At 47.6% G+C, this 17496-nt stretch overlaps 1 protein-coding gene across 1 annotated transcript in view; it reads left to right on the plus strand.

Annotated features, from left to right (window-relative positions):
* Positions 1 to 14917, plus strand: part of lrrc3 (leucine rich repeat containing 3) — a 41042-nt gene extending 26125 nt beyond the window's left edge. The window contains exon 2 of the mRNA XM_067986876.1: positions 13866 to 14917. Within this exon, the coding sequence (XP_067842977.1) occupies positions 13961 to 14746 (786 nt within the window). The 5' untranslated portion in view covers positions 13866 to 13960 and the 3' untranslated portion in view covers positions 14747 to 14917. The remainder of the gene's footprint in view (positions 1 to 13865) is intronic.
* The last annotated feature ends 2579 nt before the right edge of the window (positions 14918 to 17496 follow it).

Below are 17496 nucleotides of genomic sequence, written 5' to 3' on the forward strand. Positions count from 1 at the left end.
GAAATCTGGAACTCTCTCCCCCAAAAAGCTGATGTCACCAAGGATCGGGTGAGTGCGACGCTGCCGCCATTTTAACTCCCCCCACGTCCCGTTCTCCTTGGGGGAGGGGGAGGGGGTGGGTGGAGGTGAGGGGGGAGTGGTGGGAGAAGGTGGATAAAATCAGCCCTAACAGAAAAGAAAATCGGACGAGGTGTAAAACGGGCGGCTGATTCAGCTATCACCCGGTCATTGCCCAGCGATAAAAATTGAGATTACCCCTGCTGCAATATTAGCCTCTGAGTGCTTAACGGGATTCTGTGAAATTCCTCTTTTGTCTACTTTTGCAACAGAGTTGTCATCCCCTTCAAGACAAGCTGGCTGATGCCTCCATTAAGGGAGCAGAGAATGAATTTCAGTCCTATTTACTTTTCTTCACGCCAGGGAATGGGCTATTATAAGATTGCTAAGCAACTTTCTGGGCCTCGCTGTAAACTGGCACTCATTCAGTTCCCCTCTCAAGAAAAATGGCTTAGAATGCTACTCTGCATTCCTGTTCGAGTTGAGTGTTTGTACCTTGATATTGTCCAGCCTCACTTCAAGGATCATCCGTTGTCGAGAGCATTCATTGCATTCTGACTGACACCGATCTCCTCTCACAAATATCACCCACTAACATGGAAATCAAGAGGGGAAAAGGTCTTCAGAGCAGGACAAAAGGATCCTGCATTCTGAATGCATCAAGCCTCATGATTGATTTCATTGCAGAGGATCCAGATTACGTTACAATAGGTGTTAAAATCAGCTCCATCTTTGTGCTCGTACATGGAACTAAACAAAATCAGGATGGTACCGTATTGAGTGTCATTTTCCAGCATAAGTTACGCAGTGCACACTACACGACGAGCTGTGACTTTTATTTCTGTATTACCAGCTAGTGTTAGCCCATTAAACAACCTCAATTTACTAATCTTAACACCAGGGAATGAGCTATTACAAGATTGCTAAGCAACTGTCCAGGCCTCACTGTAAGCTGGCACTCATTCAGTTCCCCTCTTAAGAAAAGTGCCTTAGAATCCAACGTTAATGTACCCTCTGCAGTCTCGCTGGCGTCTGCCAACAGCTATCACTTCAAGCCTCATTTCTGTCTCATTTTGAATTATCTTTTTTTCTCAGTTGATTTTTTTTGTATATTAAAACTAACCAACAAGACAATCCAGAGAAGAGACATCCATAATTTGTTGGCGTCTCTACATTAAAAAACAAAATTGTCTCCTCCTCTCTTGAAGATACCGCTCCTTGCTGTGCTTTGAGTGTACCGGTGAGTCATAGGAACAGGGGCAGGCCATTCAGCCCCTCAAGCCTGTTCCGCCATTCATCGTGGCTGATCTGTATCTTAACAGCATTTACCCGCCTTGGTTCCATATCCCTTAATTCCCTTACCCAACAAAAATCTACCAATCTCAGTTTTAAAATTTTCAGTTGACCCCCCCAGCCTCAACAGTGTTTAGGTACCTCTGGTGGTCGTCCTTCATGTGTCAGCTATTCGACAGTGAAGGGTGTCACAGCTGAGCCTGATCCAGTTCTCACCTGATTTTTCAACATTCAGGGGATGTGTAGCGGCCTTATATATGTAACTAAGCAGAATGCGCTTATGGTTTCATTACTTTTGGGGCATCAGAATAATTGTTTCCCCACTTACCTTTTCTCATCATCCTTAATTTGTTCACTGAGGATACTGAGAACAGGACGTTGTGTTTAGAAAGAACTTACATTTCTATAGCGCCTTTCACATCCTCAGGATGTCTCAAAGTGTTTCACAGCCAATGACGTACATAGAATCATAGAAAATTTACGGCACATAAGGAGGCCATTTGGCCCATCGTGTCCGCGCTGGCTGAGAAACGAGCCACCCAGCCTAATCCCACTTTCCCGTATTTGGTCCGTAGCCCTGCAGGTCATGAACCTTCAGGTGCAGATCTTTTGACGTGTAGTCACTGTTGTAATGTAGAAAACATGGCAGCCAATTTGCACACAGCAAGGTCCCATGAACAGTAATGAGATAATAATCAGATCATCTGTTTTAGTGATGTTGGTTGAGGGATAAATATTGGCCAGGACACTGGGGAGAACTCCCCTGTTCTCCTTCGAAATAGTGCAATGGGATCTTTTACGTCCACCTGAGAGGGCAGACGGGGCCTCAGTTTAACATTTCATCCGAAAGACTGCACCTCCGACGGTGCAGCACTCCCTCAGTACTGCACTGGAGTGTCAGCCTGGATTATGTGCCCAAGTCTCTGGAGCACCTTCTGACTCAGAGGCATGAGTGCTACCCACTGAGCCACGGCTGACACAACACTGAAAAGATCGACGGTAATTTTAAATTGTTAGAGGGATCTTCTGGAACTGTGGTGGAAAAAAGGGAACCTAGCCTTCTACTGTCTTTAGAACTTATAGGGGCAATTACCCCTTCGGAGTTAAAGTGCATACACAGGATCCTTCCCCCCCCCACCCCCCAACTCCAGATGGCTCGGTGGTTAAATACACTGCTCCATGTGGTGCTAAGCTATACAGACCAGGAAGGTTCCTGGTTGGATCCTTGGTTTGTGCTAACTTACCTTTACTCTGCATCTGATTGGGTTACACTGAGGAGAGGGATGATTTTAAAGGGCCCCTGCCTGGTGTAAATGGGGTGGTAGCAGCTCATTTACTGTCTCACGGTTACATTGGTGCTCTGGCCGCCACCATCTTGGGTGGGCTCCTGCTATGGGCAGCTGGATCAGTGCCTGCCTATTTCAGGTAGGAGTACACTTGCAATATGCAAATTGGCATCCTATGACATACACTCTAGAGTTCCCTCTTGAAGCCTTTCTATGGCGAAATCTTTTAAAAGCCTCATCAAACTCTTATCTTTTAGCCCATGCTTTCTGTCATCTCTCCTAACTCTGCTCTCCACCCATTTCTCCCCATGAATCATTTTGGGATGTTTCCTATATTAATTGTGCGATATGAACAGGCTGGGGCTCTTTTCTCTAGGGCTGAGGGATAAAATTATGAAAGGGTTTGATAGGGTAGCCATAGAGAGGTTGTTTCCACTTTTGGGGGAGACCAAAACTAGGGGTCATAAATATAAGATAGTCACTAATAAATCCAATAAGGAATTCAGGAGAAATGTCTTTACCCAGAGAGTGGTAAGAATGTGGAACAGATTGACTGGTTATTTATCTCATGGCTATTTGTGGATGTGACTGATGCAAGTCACTGCATCCAAAACTAATCGAATTGTGTGAAGTGCTTTGAAATATTTCGTGCTATATAAATGTAGGTCTATATAAATGTAGGTGCTATATAAATGTAGGTCTTTCCTTTACTTTAATTTCTACCTGATTTGTAGCTTGATTCCAGTATGGTACGAGTTCGCTAATCAATAGCAAACAAGCTGAGACAAGTCTCAAAGTGGAATGCAGCAGCTAGGACTGATTATTTCCCTTGTCCATGTTGTGCTGAATTAAATTATAATGATGGTGTTCGATAAAACTCAAGTAAACCCAAGCCGTATATAACCTCAGTCTTCTTTTTGTCCATGTTTTAACTAAGGAGTCTCTGTTACCTCAATATAAGTGCTTTAACCCAACATAGAGGTTAATTAAACTGAATTCCGTAGAAGTGAAATGAGGACTTTTCCCTCTTTTCTGAGTTTATTGATGTCTCACAGAACAAAATTACAAGTTAATTAAAGCAGGTCTCGGTGAAAGCTTCAGCATCTACACGTCCAGCCTGTGATCATGTGGTACAGTTGGGTTTTGCATCCTAAAAGCCAGTTTGATTGATTCAGTGCTGCCTATAAACCTCAAATTAAAAAAAACCACAGTAAGTCGATACATTGAGTGAGTTTGACCTATCACCCCAGTTAGAATTCAGCCCAAGGCAGCAAGGACTATATTCTTCTTTTAATGACGGCTAGGCGATGCTGTGTGGTAAATTCTCCCAGCATGGAGCCTCACCCCTCCATCCCCACGCCAGAATTACCCAAGCAGCTCTCCCATCGAGTGACGCTCTGCTTTAGGAGTTGATCCCAGTGCCCGATTCTCCAATCAGCTCTCCCATCGAGTGACGCTCTGCTCTAGGAGTTGATCCCAGTGCCCGATTCTCCAATCAGCTCTCCCATCGAGTGACGCTCTGCTCTAGGAGTTGATCCCAGCGCCCGATTCTCCAATCAGCTCGCCCATCAATTGAAGCTCTGCTCTGGGAGCTTAGCTTTGTTGAATTTAGCCTAATGTCCCTTCGCCTCTGAGGCCTGGGTTAGAACCTAGCCTAGAGAGAGTGGATAAAGGCCTGCTCTCCCTGATAGACTGGGTGGTCACCATTCTTTGACCTCTGGCGTCTGGATGTAAAAGCAGCCTGGTCAGAGAGAAGAATGCCCCCTTTCTTTGACAGAGAACGGGTAATAAAATGGATTAGGACACTGTCAGTTCACTTCTGGGACCTGAACATTCGTAACATAACACAAAAGCAGAGGAAATTTCTGTGGAGCAGCAAGGTTGATGCAATTTTCAGCCAAGAAATGTTACTTTAAGCCCTGATGTGGCACTATAAAGAACGTGAAATACCGGGCAGTAATTTTAAGTCATTTATTTGATCTCCCAGTTCTGCTGACGATCATAAATCTCTTGAGTTTTACCATATTGGTTTATAAGAGCTACTCAATTGAATCATCACTGCATAACTCACTGCTCGCTGTATTTTATGCTCCTTGGTAATTTAACTTGGGCAGCATTTGAACGGCAAGAGGAAGGAAGTATTTTCTTCCTATGCTCTAGAATTCCCTCCCTAAACCTTTTCATTTGTACCTCTCCTCCTTTAAGACGCTCATTAAATTTTGTCTGATAAAGCACCTATGAATCACATTGGGACGTTTTACTACGTTAAGCATGCTATATAAATGCAGGTAGCTGTTGTTTTGCATGTCTGTTGCCTTTTATTTTTGCTTCAAGGCCACAACAGTGTTCTTTAGCCAATAAGAGATATCCTTACTGTGGGATACAAATTACTTTCTTTGTCCTATCGTTCTTTGATTTGAGACGGTTTTTTATCCCCACTTCCATGTAAGGTGTTTTAATTAAATGGAATCTATTGCAATTTGATTGGGGGAGAAAATGTGAATTTTAATATATTCATTAGGTAAGGCTGGCATTTATTGCCCATCCCTAGTTGCCCTTGAGAAGGTGGTGATGGGCCTTCTTCTTGAACCATTGCAGTCCATGTGGAGAAAATCCTGCCACCGTACTGTTAGGTAGGGAGTTCCAGGATTTTGACCCAGCAACACTCTATGAAGGAACGATAATGTATGTTCAAGTCGGGATGGTGTGTGACTTGGAGGGGAGCTTGGAGGTCATGGTTTTCCCATGCACCTGCTGCCCCTGTCCTTCTAGGTAGTGGAGATCACAGGTTTGGGAGGTGAGGTCGAAGGTGGAGGAATCTGGGAAGCAACGAGAGAGTCCTCACTTTAATTAAAAAGCTATTAGAATGCCGGGATAAATGAACGATTGACTAGGGGACCAATCTTCATGGCCTCCAGAGCCCTGAAGAGTGCATCGCTAAACTTAATGCCCAATCCTTCTGCCACCATTTCCCACCCGTTGTGAGAACGGGTGACCGATGGCCATGCCTCTTTCAGACGGGAGCCTACTGAAAATCGGGGTCCTGTGCTATTTATAGGTGCCCCCGATGCAATTTCTCAGGTGTCACAGGGCGGAGTGTTCTAGATGTTGAGAGGCCTAACCAGCGGTCTTAAAGGGGTCACCCCTCCTCGCCACCCCCATGATCCAGCATTCACAGGCAGGCTCACCCATATTACACAGGCAAGGTCCAGCCGGCAAAAGGTGCTGGAGAAAGTGCAAAAAAGATTTACAAGGGTGATGCCAGAACTGAGAGGTTATATCTATCAGGACAGACTGAACAGGCTGAGGCTCTTTTCCCTAGAAAAGAGAAAGCTGAGGGGTGACCTGATCTGGGTCTTTAAAATTATGAAGGGGTTCGATAGGGTAGATGTAGAGAAGATGTTTCCACCTGTGGTGGAGACCAGAACTAGGGGCCATAAATATAAGATAGTCATTAATAAATCCAATAGGGAATTCAGGAGAAACCTCTTTACCCAGAGAGTAGTTAGAATGTGGAACTCGCTACCATATTGAATGGTTGAGGCAATTAGCATAGCAATTAAGGGGAAGCTTAATAAGTACAAAGAAAGGAATACTAGGCTATGCTGATAGGGTTAAATGAAGTAGGGTGGCAGGAGGCTCGTGTGGAACATAACCACTGGCCTGTTTCTGTGCTGTAAATTCTGTGTAATGTAAAAATGGCTCAGGCCACTTGCCAAGGACAGGAGGCAGACAGTCAGATCGCACCTCCCCTCTCCCCAGTGTTCACCCAAAATGGAAGTCAGCCCCTATAAGTCCACAGAGGTTACATGGAGACTTTGCAATGCACTGGTCTTACCTGTTCCGAATAGTGTGTGCAATTTTGTTTGTCACACTTCAGACATGCATTGGAGAGGGTGCAGAGAAGAATGATCCCAAAGCAGCAGAGGCTATAAAGGAAGATCAGAGAAGATTCAGCCATTCCATCTACAAAGAATTTGATTAAGGGGGCAACTCATTAAGGTACATAAGGTACTAAATGGTATGGACAGGGTGCTTCAAGGTAAGACAGACCATGAATTTTAATAGTGTGAAGTAAATTTAAATCAGTCATTAGGAAGGACTTGTTCACTCAAAGGGACATTCAAAATGCAGTGGGATGCTTTAATATGAGCAAGTGGCCTCTTCTCATCTCTGAGTTTCCTAATGCCCTAAATCCAATGTAGGCACAGGGTTAAATGCCACTCTTCTGTTGCTGACTAGTTCGCATGCCGTATCAGAATGCTAGCCTTTTACTTCTGGGAAGTTGGCCAAAATCAAGCTTAGAGGAACCCATCTCTACACAATGGCCGTTGAGCTGGAATGCATTCAAACGTTCTTCATGCAGCTTTCAGGAAACTCTAATATTGCTCTGACTATCAAGGGTAGGTCGTACTAGTGAATAGAAGGAGGGGAGAAACCTTAAAAAGTATGATTTGAGGAGCTGTGTTATGTTTCATTTGGGGGATGGTGTCGTTGGTTTCAAAGTGGAAGGATGTTGTGATTTCCAGCAGTGCTACTCCTCGCCTCGATGAATTTTAAAATTCTCTTCCTTGTTTTCAAATCCCTCCATGGTCTCGCCCCTCCCTATCTCTGTAACCTCCTCCAGCCCTACAACCCCCTGAGATCTCTGCACTCCTCTAATTCTGGCCTCTTACGCATCCCTGATTTTCTTCGCTCCACCATTGGCGGCTGTGCCTTCAGCTGCTTAGACCTTAAGCTCTGGAATTCCCTCCTTAAACCTCTCCCCCTCTCTACCTCTCTCGCCTCCTTTAAGATGCTCCTCAAAATCTATCTCTTTGACCAAACTTTTGATCACCTAATATATCTCCTTACGTGGCTCGGTATCAAATTTTGCCTTGGGACATTTTACTACGTTAAAGGTGTTATATAAATGAAGTAATTACCAAAATGTTTACAAGTGGATTCTGCTTCTCAGCTGTCCAAGGAAAAATTAATGGACAGAAAATCACAGGGTGCGGGGGCTGAACAACGTTGCAATACAGGCTACCGGTGAGCACAAAAGTGGAACATTTACCCTCAAAATGGCAGCCTGGCTCAGAGGCTACAATGGTGGCAGATGTAGAAGGTGGAAATACCATACTTGATGCTCTCTCGAGGTTGGATTTTAAGGCATGTTGCTCTGGCAGATCGAAGAGAGCTTTACTCTGCACCGATCCTAGAAACATAGGAAGGAACTTAGGGGGGAGTTTTAACCCCACCCCCAAGGACGGGCGGGAGCAGATTAGGGAGTTGGGGGGGGGGGTTAAATTCTTAAAAATCTGAAACCCGGCCCCAACCCGCTCCGAACTCGCCTACTTCCGGTTTTAACGGAGGTGGGTTGGGGGGCGGGCGAGTAACCTGCTCTCCAGAGGAGGGTCAGTAATTTAAACATGTTAATGAGGCTGCAAGTCTCAGATTTTAACTGACTTTTACACATGACGGCTGCGGACGGGGTTTCCCCCAGCTCGGGAAACGCGGCAGCTGAGGGGAGGTGAGAAAGGCTGGATACAGCAGGTAAGCAGGAGTGCTTCCCCTGGCCCCTCAAGTAAATCTGCAGCGATCGGCCTCCCCTGCACCCTGCGATCCATGACCCCCCCACCGCGCTCCACGACCCCCCCCCCCCCGCGCTCCACGACCCCCCCCCCCGCGCTCCACGACCCCCCCCCCGCGCTCCACGACCCCCCCCCGCGCTCCACGACCCCCCCCGCGCTCCACGACCCCGCGCTCCACGACCCCCCCCCGCGCTCCACGACCCCCCCCCCGCGCTCCACGACCCCCCCCCCCGCGCTCCACGACCCCCCCCCCGCGCTCCACGACCCCCCCCCCCGCGCTCCACGACCCCCCCCCCCGCTCCACGACCCCCCCCCGCGCTCCACGACCCCCCCCCCGCGCTCCACGACCCCCCCCCCGCGCTCCACGACCCCCCCCCGCGCTCCACGACCCCCCCCGCGCTCCACGACCCCCCCCGCGCTCCACGACCCCCCCCCGCGCTCCACGACCCCCTCCCCGCGCTCCACGACCACCCCCCCCCCCCGCGCTCCACGACCCCCCCCAACCCCGCTATCTAGCGACACCCCCCCCCCAAACACGCACAGATGCCTGCCCCCTCCCTCCTCTCTGGTCCCTGGCTGAGGCCTTCTACCGCAGGTCTTCCTGCCCAACATTTGGCCTGCCTTTCAATCTGTCCGGCTGCTGGCCAGGAAATGGAGAAAAAATTCAAATGAGGTCCTGCCGGTAAATTTGGCAGTGCTCTCCGCATTCCCTGCGTTCCCGGCTGCTACAAGTCCCCCCATTCTCTCCCTGCCTTCCCATGAATACCCTGAGGCGTGGTGCCTAGCATCACAGCATCTTGTACATCCTGTTCGGTACCTGATCTGGAAGTGTTCTGATACTGGATATCTGAAATGGGAAAGTGTTCCATTTATCAGCAATAAACATGCCTTGAATCGATGAGCACGAACCATTAAGAAACTCAACAGGTCGAACTGGAATGAGGTTTGCCTGTGATAGTGCACTGCCTCGGCATCGTGCTCAACCCTATTCTGTGCTTCATGCCCCACACCCTCTCCGTCACCAAGACATCATATTTGCTTCCACCTCCGCAACGTTGATCCAACGTTGGCCTCCGCTCCTACCTCAGGCAACCTGCCTGTCAATCCGGCTGCCTGTTGGACGGGAAACCTGCTGAAAAAATTTAAAAGACGTCCCGATGTCAAAATCAGCAGGATGTGCGGGAAACCCTTACTTCCAGGTTTCCCCTCCGGAAATGCTCCCCCACTCCCCACGACTCGGAGTAAAAATCTAGGCCCACTATTCCCAGCTAGAATGGAGATGATTGGGTAATTCCCCCGTCAATCACACCTGGAGACCGCACTGGTGTAAATGTCTGGGATTGATTTTACGCACAATGTATTAATCTATTATGTAACGCATGCATTATGTAACTATCCTCCACTCACTGCATTTTGCTGGAGAAATAATCCTACTTTTATCAGGAGAAGTTGCTGCAGTTTTGATCATGAGTTCTGTTTGCTATAGTTGGTAGTTACTCTATTTAAATAGACTGTTTGCAGAGTAAATAGTCTCTGTTTGCTGTAAAATAGGCTGCTGTAAGTCCCAACTCATTGGCTGACACAATGGTGTCAATACTCACCCCCTAGCTTTACTGCGTTCCTTGCTGGCTGTCCATCCTCTATAAACTCCAGCTTGTCCAAAATACAGGCGCCTGTTTCCCGTCCCACATCAGTCTAGCTCGTCCATCATTCTGCTCCCACGGAACAATGCTAGCTCCCTGACCCTCAATGCATCGGATTTAAAATCCCCCGTCCTTGTCTTAAAGTCCTTCCATGGCCTCACTCCTCCCTACCCCATGACCTCCTCCAGCCTTGCATCCCCTCCCACACCCTTCAGTCCTCTAACTCCAGCCTCCTGTGCATTCAGCCCCTTCCTTTACCCCACTATTGGTAAGGAATCTTACAACACCAATTTATAGTCCAACTGCTTTATTTGAAAATCACAAGCTTTCGGAGGCTTTCTCCTTCGTCAGATGAGTGTCGAGACTCATTGAAAATTACCGCATATATAGTCATAGAACAATGCCTGGTGATTACAGACAATCTTTCCAACTGCCCGTTATCAAGGCCATCAAATTAATTGAATAGTGTTCAGACAGAGAAACCTTAGATACCCCAAACAACTGAATATACAAACGGCCAGAACCAAAGAAAGAGAGGGAGAGAGAGAGAGAGAAACATCTGAAAGGAAGAGAAAGAGAGAGAATGACCAGTTGTATTAAAAACAGATAACTTTTTTTTCCCCTGGTGGGGTTACGTGTAGCGTGACATGAACCCAAGATCCCGGTTGAGGCCGTCCTCATGGGTGCGGAACTTGGCTATCAATTTCTGCTCGACGATTTTGCATTGTCGTGTGTCTCGAAGGCCGCCTTGGAGAACGCTTACCCGAAGATCGGTGGCTGAATATCCTTGACTGCTGAAGTGTTCCCCGACTGGGAGGGAACCCTCCTGTCTGGCAATTGTTGCGCGGTGTCCGTTCATCCGTTGTCGCAGTGTCTGCATGGTCTCGCCAACGTACCATGCTCCGGGGCATCCTTTCCTGCAACATATGAGGTAGACAACGTTGGCCAAGTCACAGGAGTATGAACCATGTACCTGGTGGGTGGTGTCCTCTCGTGTGATGGTGGTATCTGTGTCGATGATCTGGCATGTCTTGCAGAGGTTGCCGTGGCAGGGTTGTGTGGTGTCGTGGACGCTGTTCTCCTGAAAGCTGGGTAATTTGCTGCGAGCGATGGTCTGTTTGAGGTTGGGTGGCTGTTTGAAGGAGAGTAGTGGAGGCGTGGGGATGGCCTTAGCGAGGTGTTCGTCGTCATCGATGACATGTTGAAGGCTGCGGAGAACATGGCGTAGTTTCTCCGCTCCGGGGAAGTACTGGACAACGAAGGGTACTCTGTTGGTTGCGTCCCGTGTTTGTCTTCTGAGGAGGTCTATGCGATTTTTCGCTGTGGCCCGTCGGAACTGTCAATCGACGAGTTGAGCGTCATATCCCGTTCTTACTAGGGCGTCTTTCAGCGTCTGTTGGTGTCCATCGCGTTCCTCCTCGTCTGAGCAGACCCTGTGTATTCGCAGGGCCTGTCCATAGGGGATGGCCTCTTTGACGTGGTTAGGGTGGAAGCTGGAAAAGTGGAGCATCGTGAGGTTGTCCGCGGGCTTGCGGTAGAGTGAGGTGCTGAGGTGCCCGTCTTTGATGGAGATTCATGTGTCCAAGAAAGAAACCGATTCTGAGGAGTAGTCCATGGTGAGTTTGATGGTGGGATGGAACATGTTGATGTTATTGTGTAGTCTCTTCAGTGATTCTTCGCCGTGGGTCCATAGGAAGAAAATGTCATCGATGTATCTGGTGTATAGCGTTGGTTGGAGGTCCTGTGCAGTGAAGAAGTCGTGCTCGAACTTGTGCATGAAAATGTTGGCGTATTGGGGTGCGAATTTGGTCCCCATGGCTGTTCCGTGTGTTTGGGTGAAGAACTGGTTATCGAAGGTGAAGACATTGTGATCCAGGATGAAGCGGATGAGTTGTAGGATGGCGTCTGGAGATTGGCCGTTGTTGGTGTTGAGTACTGAGGCTGTTGCAGCGATGCCGTCATCGTGGGGGATACTGGTGTAGAGTGCCGAGACGTCCATCGTGGTGAGAAGTGTTCCTGGTTCAACTGGTCCGTGGGTGCTGAGTTTTTGTAGGAAGTCTGTAGTGTCGGGACATAAGCTGGGAGTTCTCTGTACGATGGGTTTCAAGATGCCCTCGACGTATCCAGAGAGGTTCTCACACAAGGTTCCGTTGCCTGATACGATAGGACGTCCAGGTGTGTTGGCTTTGTGTATCTTTGGGAGGCAGTAAATTAATTTGATGGCCTTGATAACGGGCAGTTGGAAAGATTGTCTGTAATCACCAGGCATTGTTCTATGACTATATATGCGGTAATTTTCAATGAGTCTCGACACTCACCTGACGAAGGAGAAAGCCTCCGAAAGCTTGTGATTTTCAAATAAAACAGTTGGACTATAACTTGGTGTTGTAAGATTCCTTACATTTGTACACCCCAGTCCATCACCGGCATCTCCACATCATGCCCACTATTGGTGACAGAGCTTTCAGGTGCCTTGACCCTACTCTCTCAAACGCCACCCCTAAACCGCCCCATACTTCTCTCTCCTCCTTTAAAAACCTTCTCAAAACTCAGCTTTACAACCTATGAACATACAAAAGTGACCAGCAGGAAAAGACCAGCTGGTCCATCAAGCCTGCCCCTCACACCGTGATGACTGAAGCATCATGACTGGACACTTCCTCCCTCTCTCTATCTCCCTCACTGCCATGTAATCTCCTGGGAGAGGCAACGAAATAGAAAAAAAAACAGGGCCAATAAGGGAGAAAATACTTTGGAAAATTCCTCTCCGACCGCCTCAGGCGATCGAAACTGGTCCAGATCACATGGACCATGTGCACGTTGACCTTAGCATCAGTCACCGCTCCAAACCACTCCCATTTCTCTTATGATTTCACTCCAAGTACTTTGAGATGTTTTGTATGGTAAAGGTGTTATATGAATGCAAGTTGTTCTTGTTCTTGTTAATATCCTCAACTTAATGACACCTTGGTGAACACTAATATTTGGGCAGGGAATTCTTGGGCTACATAAAGAGCAGTGTAAAACCCACTCTCTGCCTGATGTCAGACCGAGTGTAAGGATTGCTTCAGTGACAAATGTAATGGTACTTTTGCTTGCCCTGTAATAGCAATCCCAGTGAGCCCATGTTGCACTCAGCAAGATGAATGAAAGACTTGCATTTATACAGCACCTTTCACGACCTCAGGACACCCCAAAACACTTTGCAGCCAATGAAGTACTTTTTTGAAGTGTAGTCACTGTTGTAATGTAGGAAATGTGGGAGCCAATTTGTGCACAGTAAGGTCCCACAAACAGCAATGTGATAATGACCAGATAATCTGTTGAGTGATAAATATTGGCCAGGACACCGAGAGAACTCATCTGTTCTTCGAAACTTTCTTCAGGATCTTTTACATCCACCTGAGAGGGCAGTGATGAAGTGAATGTAAAAGGAAAGGAATTTAGTACTCAGTCCCATTGACCCACATGGATCCTGTTAGCTTAATGCTCTTGTGGCAAGTGATAGTTACTTGCTTTTCTTTTTGTTTGTCAAACATATAAAGCACATCTGTGTCTGAACCAACTGAAGTTCAACATACCCAGCCTTAACATGCTTATAAAATTATGAAAGGGTTTGATAGGGTAGACGTAGAGAAAATATTTCCACTTGTGGGGGAGACCAAAACTAGGGCCATAAATATAATATAGTCACTAATAAATCCAATAGGGAATTCAGGAGAAACTACTTTACCCAGAGAGTGGTGAGAATGTGGAACACGCTACCACAAGGAGTGCATTTAAATGCATAGATGCAGTTAAGGGGAAGCTAGATAAGTACATGAGGAAGAAAGGAATAGAAGGTTATTTTGATGGGGTTAGATGAAGAGGGATGGGAGGAGGCTCATGTGGAGCATAAACACCGGCTTAGAACAGTTGGGCCGATTGGCCTGTTTCTGTGCTGTAAATTCTATGTAATTCTATGTTGTGTAACCTTTGTTCTCACCTTTCTATTACTTTCCATTACTCCACAGGGTTTCTTCTGGAGCTTGAAGCTGGCCCTTGACCACATCGGCTACTATCAGAATGGACAAACTACTTTAATGGGTGGTTCTGAGAGGTCCTCACCATGTTGTGGATAGGCTTGACATGGCTCCGGCTCAAGATTGCACAGTCTGTGGCCTTGGGTGGCCTTCTGCTGCTGTTCTCTTTGCTTCAAGCGGCCACCACGTCGTGTCCCAGAAGCTGCCAGTGTTTCGATAAGAACGGGAAGTATGTGCGCTGTGCTGGCAAGAACCTGAAGGAAATCCCTAAGGGCCTCCCAGCTGATACCGTGTCCTTGCACCTCAACTCCAACAAGATAACCAAAATACCCAACAATGCCTTCAAGGACCTCTACCTGCTCAAGGAACTGGATTTATCCCAAAACGCCATTGAGTCAATAGATATTGGAGCATTTAAAGGAATCCCTGATGGCCTCAAAATGCTTGATCTGTCAAACAATAAGATCCAGAGTGTGCCAAAGGAGGTCTTTGGTAAAATGAAAGCAAAGGTCCGACTCTCCAACAACCCGTGGCACTGTGAATGTACACTGCAGCAGGTCATCGTGGAGTTGACCCTCGACCCGGAGACGGTCAATGAGCTCATCTGTCAGTCGTCGGTGCAGGAGGAGTACACGGGCAAGCCGCTCATCCAGATCCTCGATTCAGGTATCAACTTCTGCAACATTCACCAGAAGACGACCGACGTCGCCATGTTCATCACCATGTTCGGCTGGTTCACCATGGTCATCTCCTATATCGTGTACTACGTGCGGCAGAATCAGGAAGACGCCAGGCGCCACCTCGAGTACCTCAAGTCCCTTCCCAGCACACAGATCACCAAGGAGTTTGACACAATCAGTACTGTACTGTGAGGTGGATTACCCTCCGTCGTGTCACACCTATTCAACCTTAATACTGGATGAGTCAGCAACACTTCTGGCTCAACCACAAGTGCCTCGTTTGCTAATTAGAGATTGTATGCTCTTTGATTTTTTTTATGATTTTTTGTGCGTTGAAGTTCCTAATAAAGCTGTCAGAACAAATACTGCGGTGACTTTGATATATATGATAAAACGTAAAATCAGAAAATGCTGGAAATACTCAGCAAATCAGGCAGCATCTGTGGAGCAAGAAACAGAGTTAATGTTTCAGGTCGATGACCCTTCATCCGAACTGGGAGAAGTTGAAGATTAAACAGTTTTTAAGGAAGTACAGAACCAGGGGAAGGGGGAGGGGAGAAAATAACAAAAGGGAAGGTCTGTGATAGGATGGAGGGCAGGAGAGATTAAATGACAAAAAGGGATGATGGTGCAAGGCAAGGAGGATGGTAATGGGACAGGTTTAGAAACAAAAGATGGATCTAGAGGAGCTGTAAATGGCAACAGCAGAACCATTACCAGCACTCATTGTCCAAAAAATCAGGATCAGTGGTTATGATCTGAAGTTATTGAAATCAATGTTGAATCCAGAAGGTTGTAAAGTGCCTAATCAAACACCTCCGCTCTGCCCATAAGCGTGACCCTGACCTGCCGGTCGCTTGCCATTTTAATTCCCCTTCCCACTCCTACTCTGACCTCGGCCTCTTACACTGTTCCAATGAAGCTCAACGTAAGCTCGAGGAACAGCACCTCATCTTTCATTTAGGCGCTTTACAACCTTCCGGACTCAACATTGATTTCAGTAACTTCAGACCGTAGCCACTGATCCTGATTTTTTGGACAGTGAGTGCTGGTAATGGTTCTGCTGTTGCCATTTACAGCTCCTCTAGATGCATCTTTTGTTTCTAAACCTGTCCCATTACCATCCTCCTTGCCTTGCACCATCATCCCTTTTTGTCATTTAATCACTCCTGCCCTCCATCCTATCACAGACCTTCCCTTTTGTTCTTTCATCCCCTCCCCTTCCTCTTCCCCCCACTCCCCCACCGTCCCAGGTTCTGTACTTGCTTAAAAACTCTTTAATCTTCACCTTCTTCCAGTTCTGACGAAAGTCTTCGACCTGAAATGTTAGCTCTGTTTCTTTCTCCACAGATGCTGCCTCACTTGCTGAGCTTCTCCTGCATTTTCTGTGTTTATTTCAGAATTCCAGCATCTGCAGTATTTTGCTTTTGATATGATAGAACATTATGGGTTTGTCTCTGAGCCTTGGTCTCTGAATGGACACTGGGTGGTTTGTAGTGTTAGATCACTGCCTTCTTCACCCTAGTCCAATAAATCCAAAAAAACTTCAGGAGAAACTTCTTTACCCAGAGAGTGGTTAAAATGTAGAGTAGTTGAGGCGAATAGCATAGATGCATTTAAGGGGAAGCTAGATAAACACATGAGGGAGAAAGGAATAGAAAAGGTTTTGCTGATAGGGTTAGATGAAGTAGGGTGGGAGGAGGCTCGTGTGGAGCATAAACACCGGCATAGTCCAGTTGGGCCAAATGGCTTTTTTATATTTCAAAATGTACTTTATTTCATAAAATTTAAAGATACCACAAATCCAAGACGATACAATTCAAAACAATACAATACAGATCGGCCACATTACGATTCCATTATTATGATTCAATACACAGTACATATCTTTTCATACATGGTGAACACTACAAGGTGGGATGACCTTACACGGTGGCCTTTCTCCATAGAGCCTTTGAGTAGGTCGCGCCTCACTTCAGTACGTCCCGCAGCACGTACTCCTGGACCTTGGAGTGTGCCAGTCGGCAACACTCGGTCATGGACAGCTCCTTCAGCTGGAAGACCCGCAGGTTTCGGCCGGACCAAAGGGTCTCCTTCACTGAGTTGATGGTCTTCCAGCAGCAGGTGATATCTGACTCAGTGTGTGTCCTGGGGAACAGCAAATAGAGCACAGAATCCTGTGTTACCGAATTGTTGGGGATGAACCGGGACAGATACCAATGCATCTCTCTCCACACCCTCTGTGTGAAGGGGCAGTCCATCAGGAGGTGGACGATGGTCTCCTCCCCTCCACAGCCTCAAGGGCAGCTCGCGATGACGCTAAGGTTCCGTGCGTGTTGGCAGGACCGTACTGGGAGGACCCTTCTCACCATCATCCAGGTTACATCCTGGTGCCTGTTGGTCAGTTCTGACAACGAGACGTTCTGCCAAATGGCATCAACAGTCTGTTCGGGGAACTGCCCGATCGGATCTACCCTCTCCTTTCCCTGCAGGACTCTCAGAACGTTCCATGTCACCCACTGTCTGACAGCCTTGTGGTCGAAAGGGTTCCTCCTCAGGAACTTCTCCACCTGGGACAGGTGCTGGGGTACGGTCCAGCTAGACAGGACGTCCTGCGTCTGCTTGGCCAGCCTGGCCAGACCCAGCCTTCTCAGTGTATTGGACAGGTAGAAACTTAGCACGTAGTGACACTTGGTATTTGCGTACTGGGGGTCTACACACACCCTAAGGCAGCCACACACAATGGTGGCCATCAGGATCAGGGCTGCACTGGGGACGCTCTTCCCCCCTTTGTCTGGGGTCTTCTACATGGTGACCCTGTGGATGCGTTCTACCTTGGACCTCCAGACAAAGTGGAAGATAGCTCGGGTGACTGTGACGGCAGAGTTGCAGGGAATGGGCCAAGCCCTGGCCACGAAAAGCAACACTGCGAGTACCTCACA

Source organism: Heptranchias perlo, chromosome 7 (assembly GCF_035084215.1).
Source record: "Heptranchias perlo isolate sHepPer1 chromosome 7, sHepPer1.hap1, whole genome shotgun sequence".
Classification (NCBI taxonomy): Eukaryota; Metazoa; Chordata; class Chondrichthyes; order Hexanchiformes; family Hexanchidae; genus Heptranchias; species Heptranchias perlo.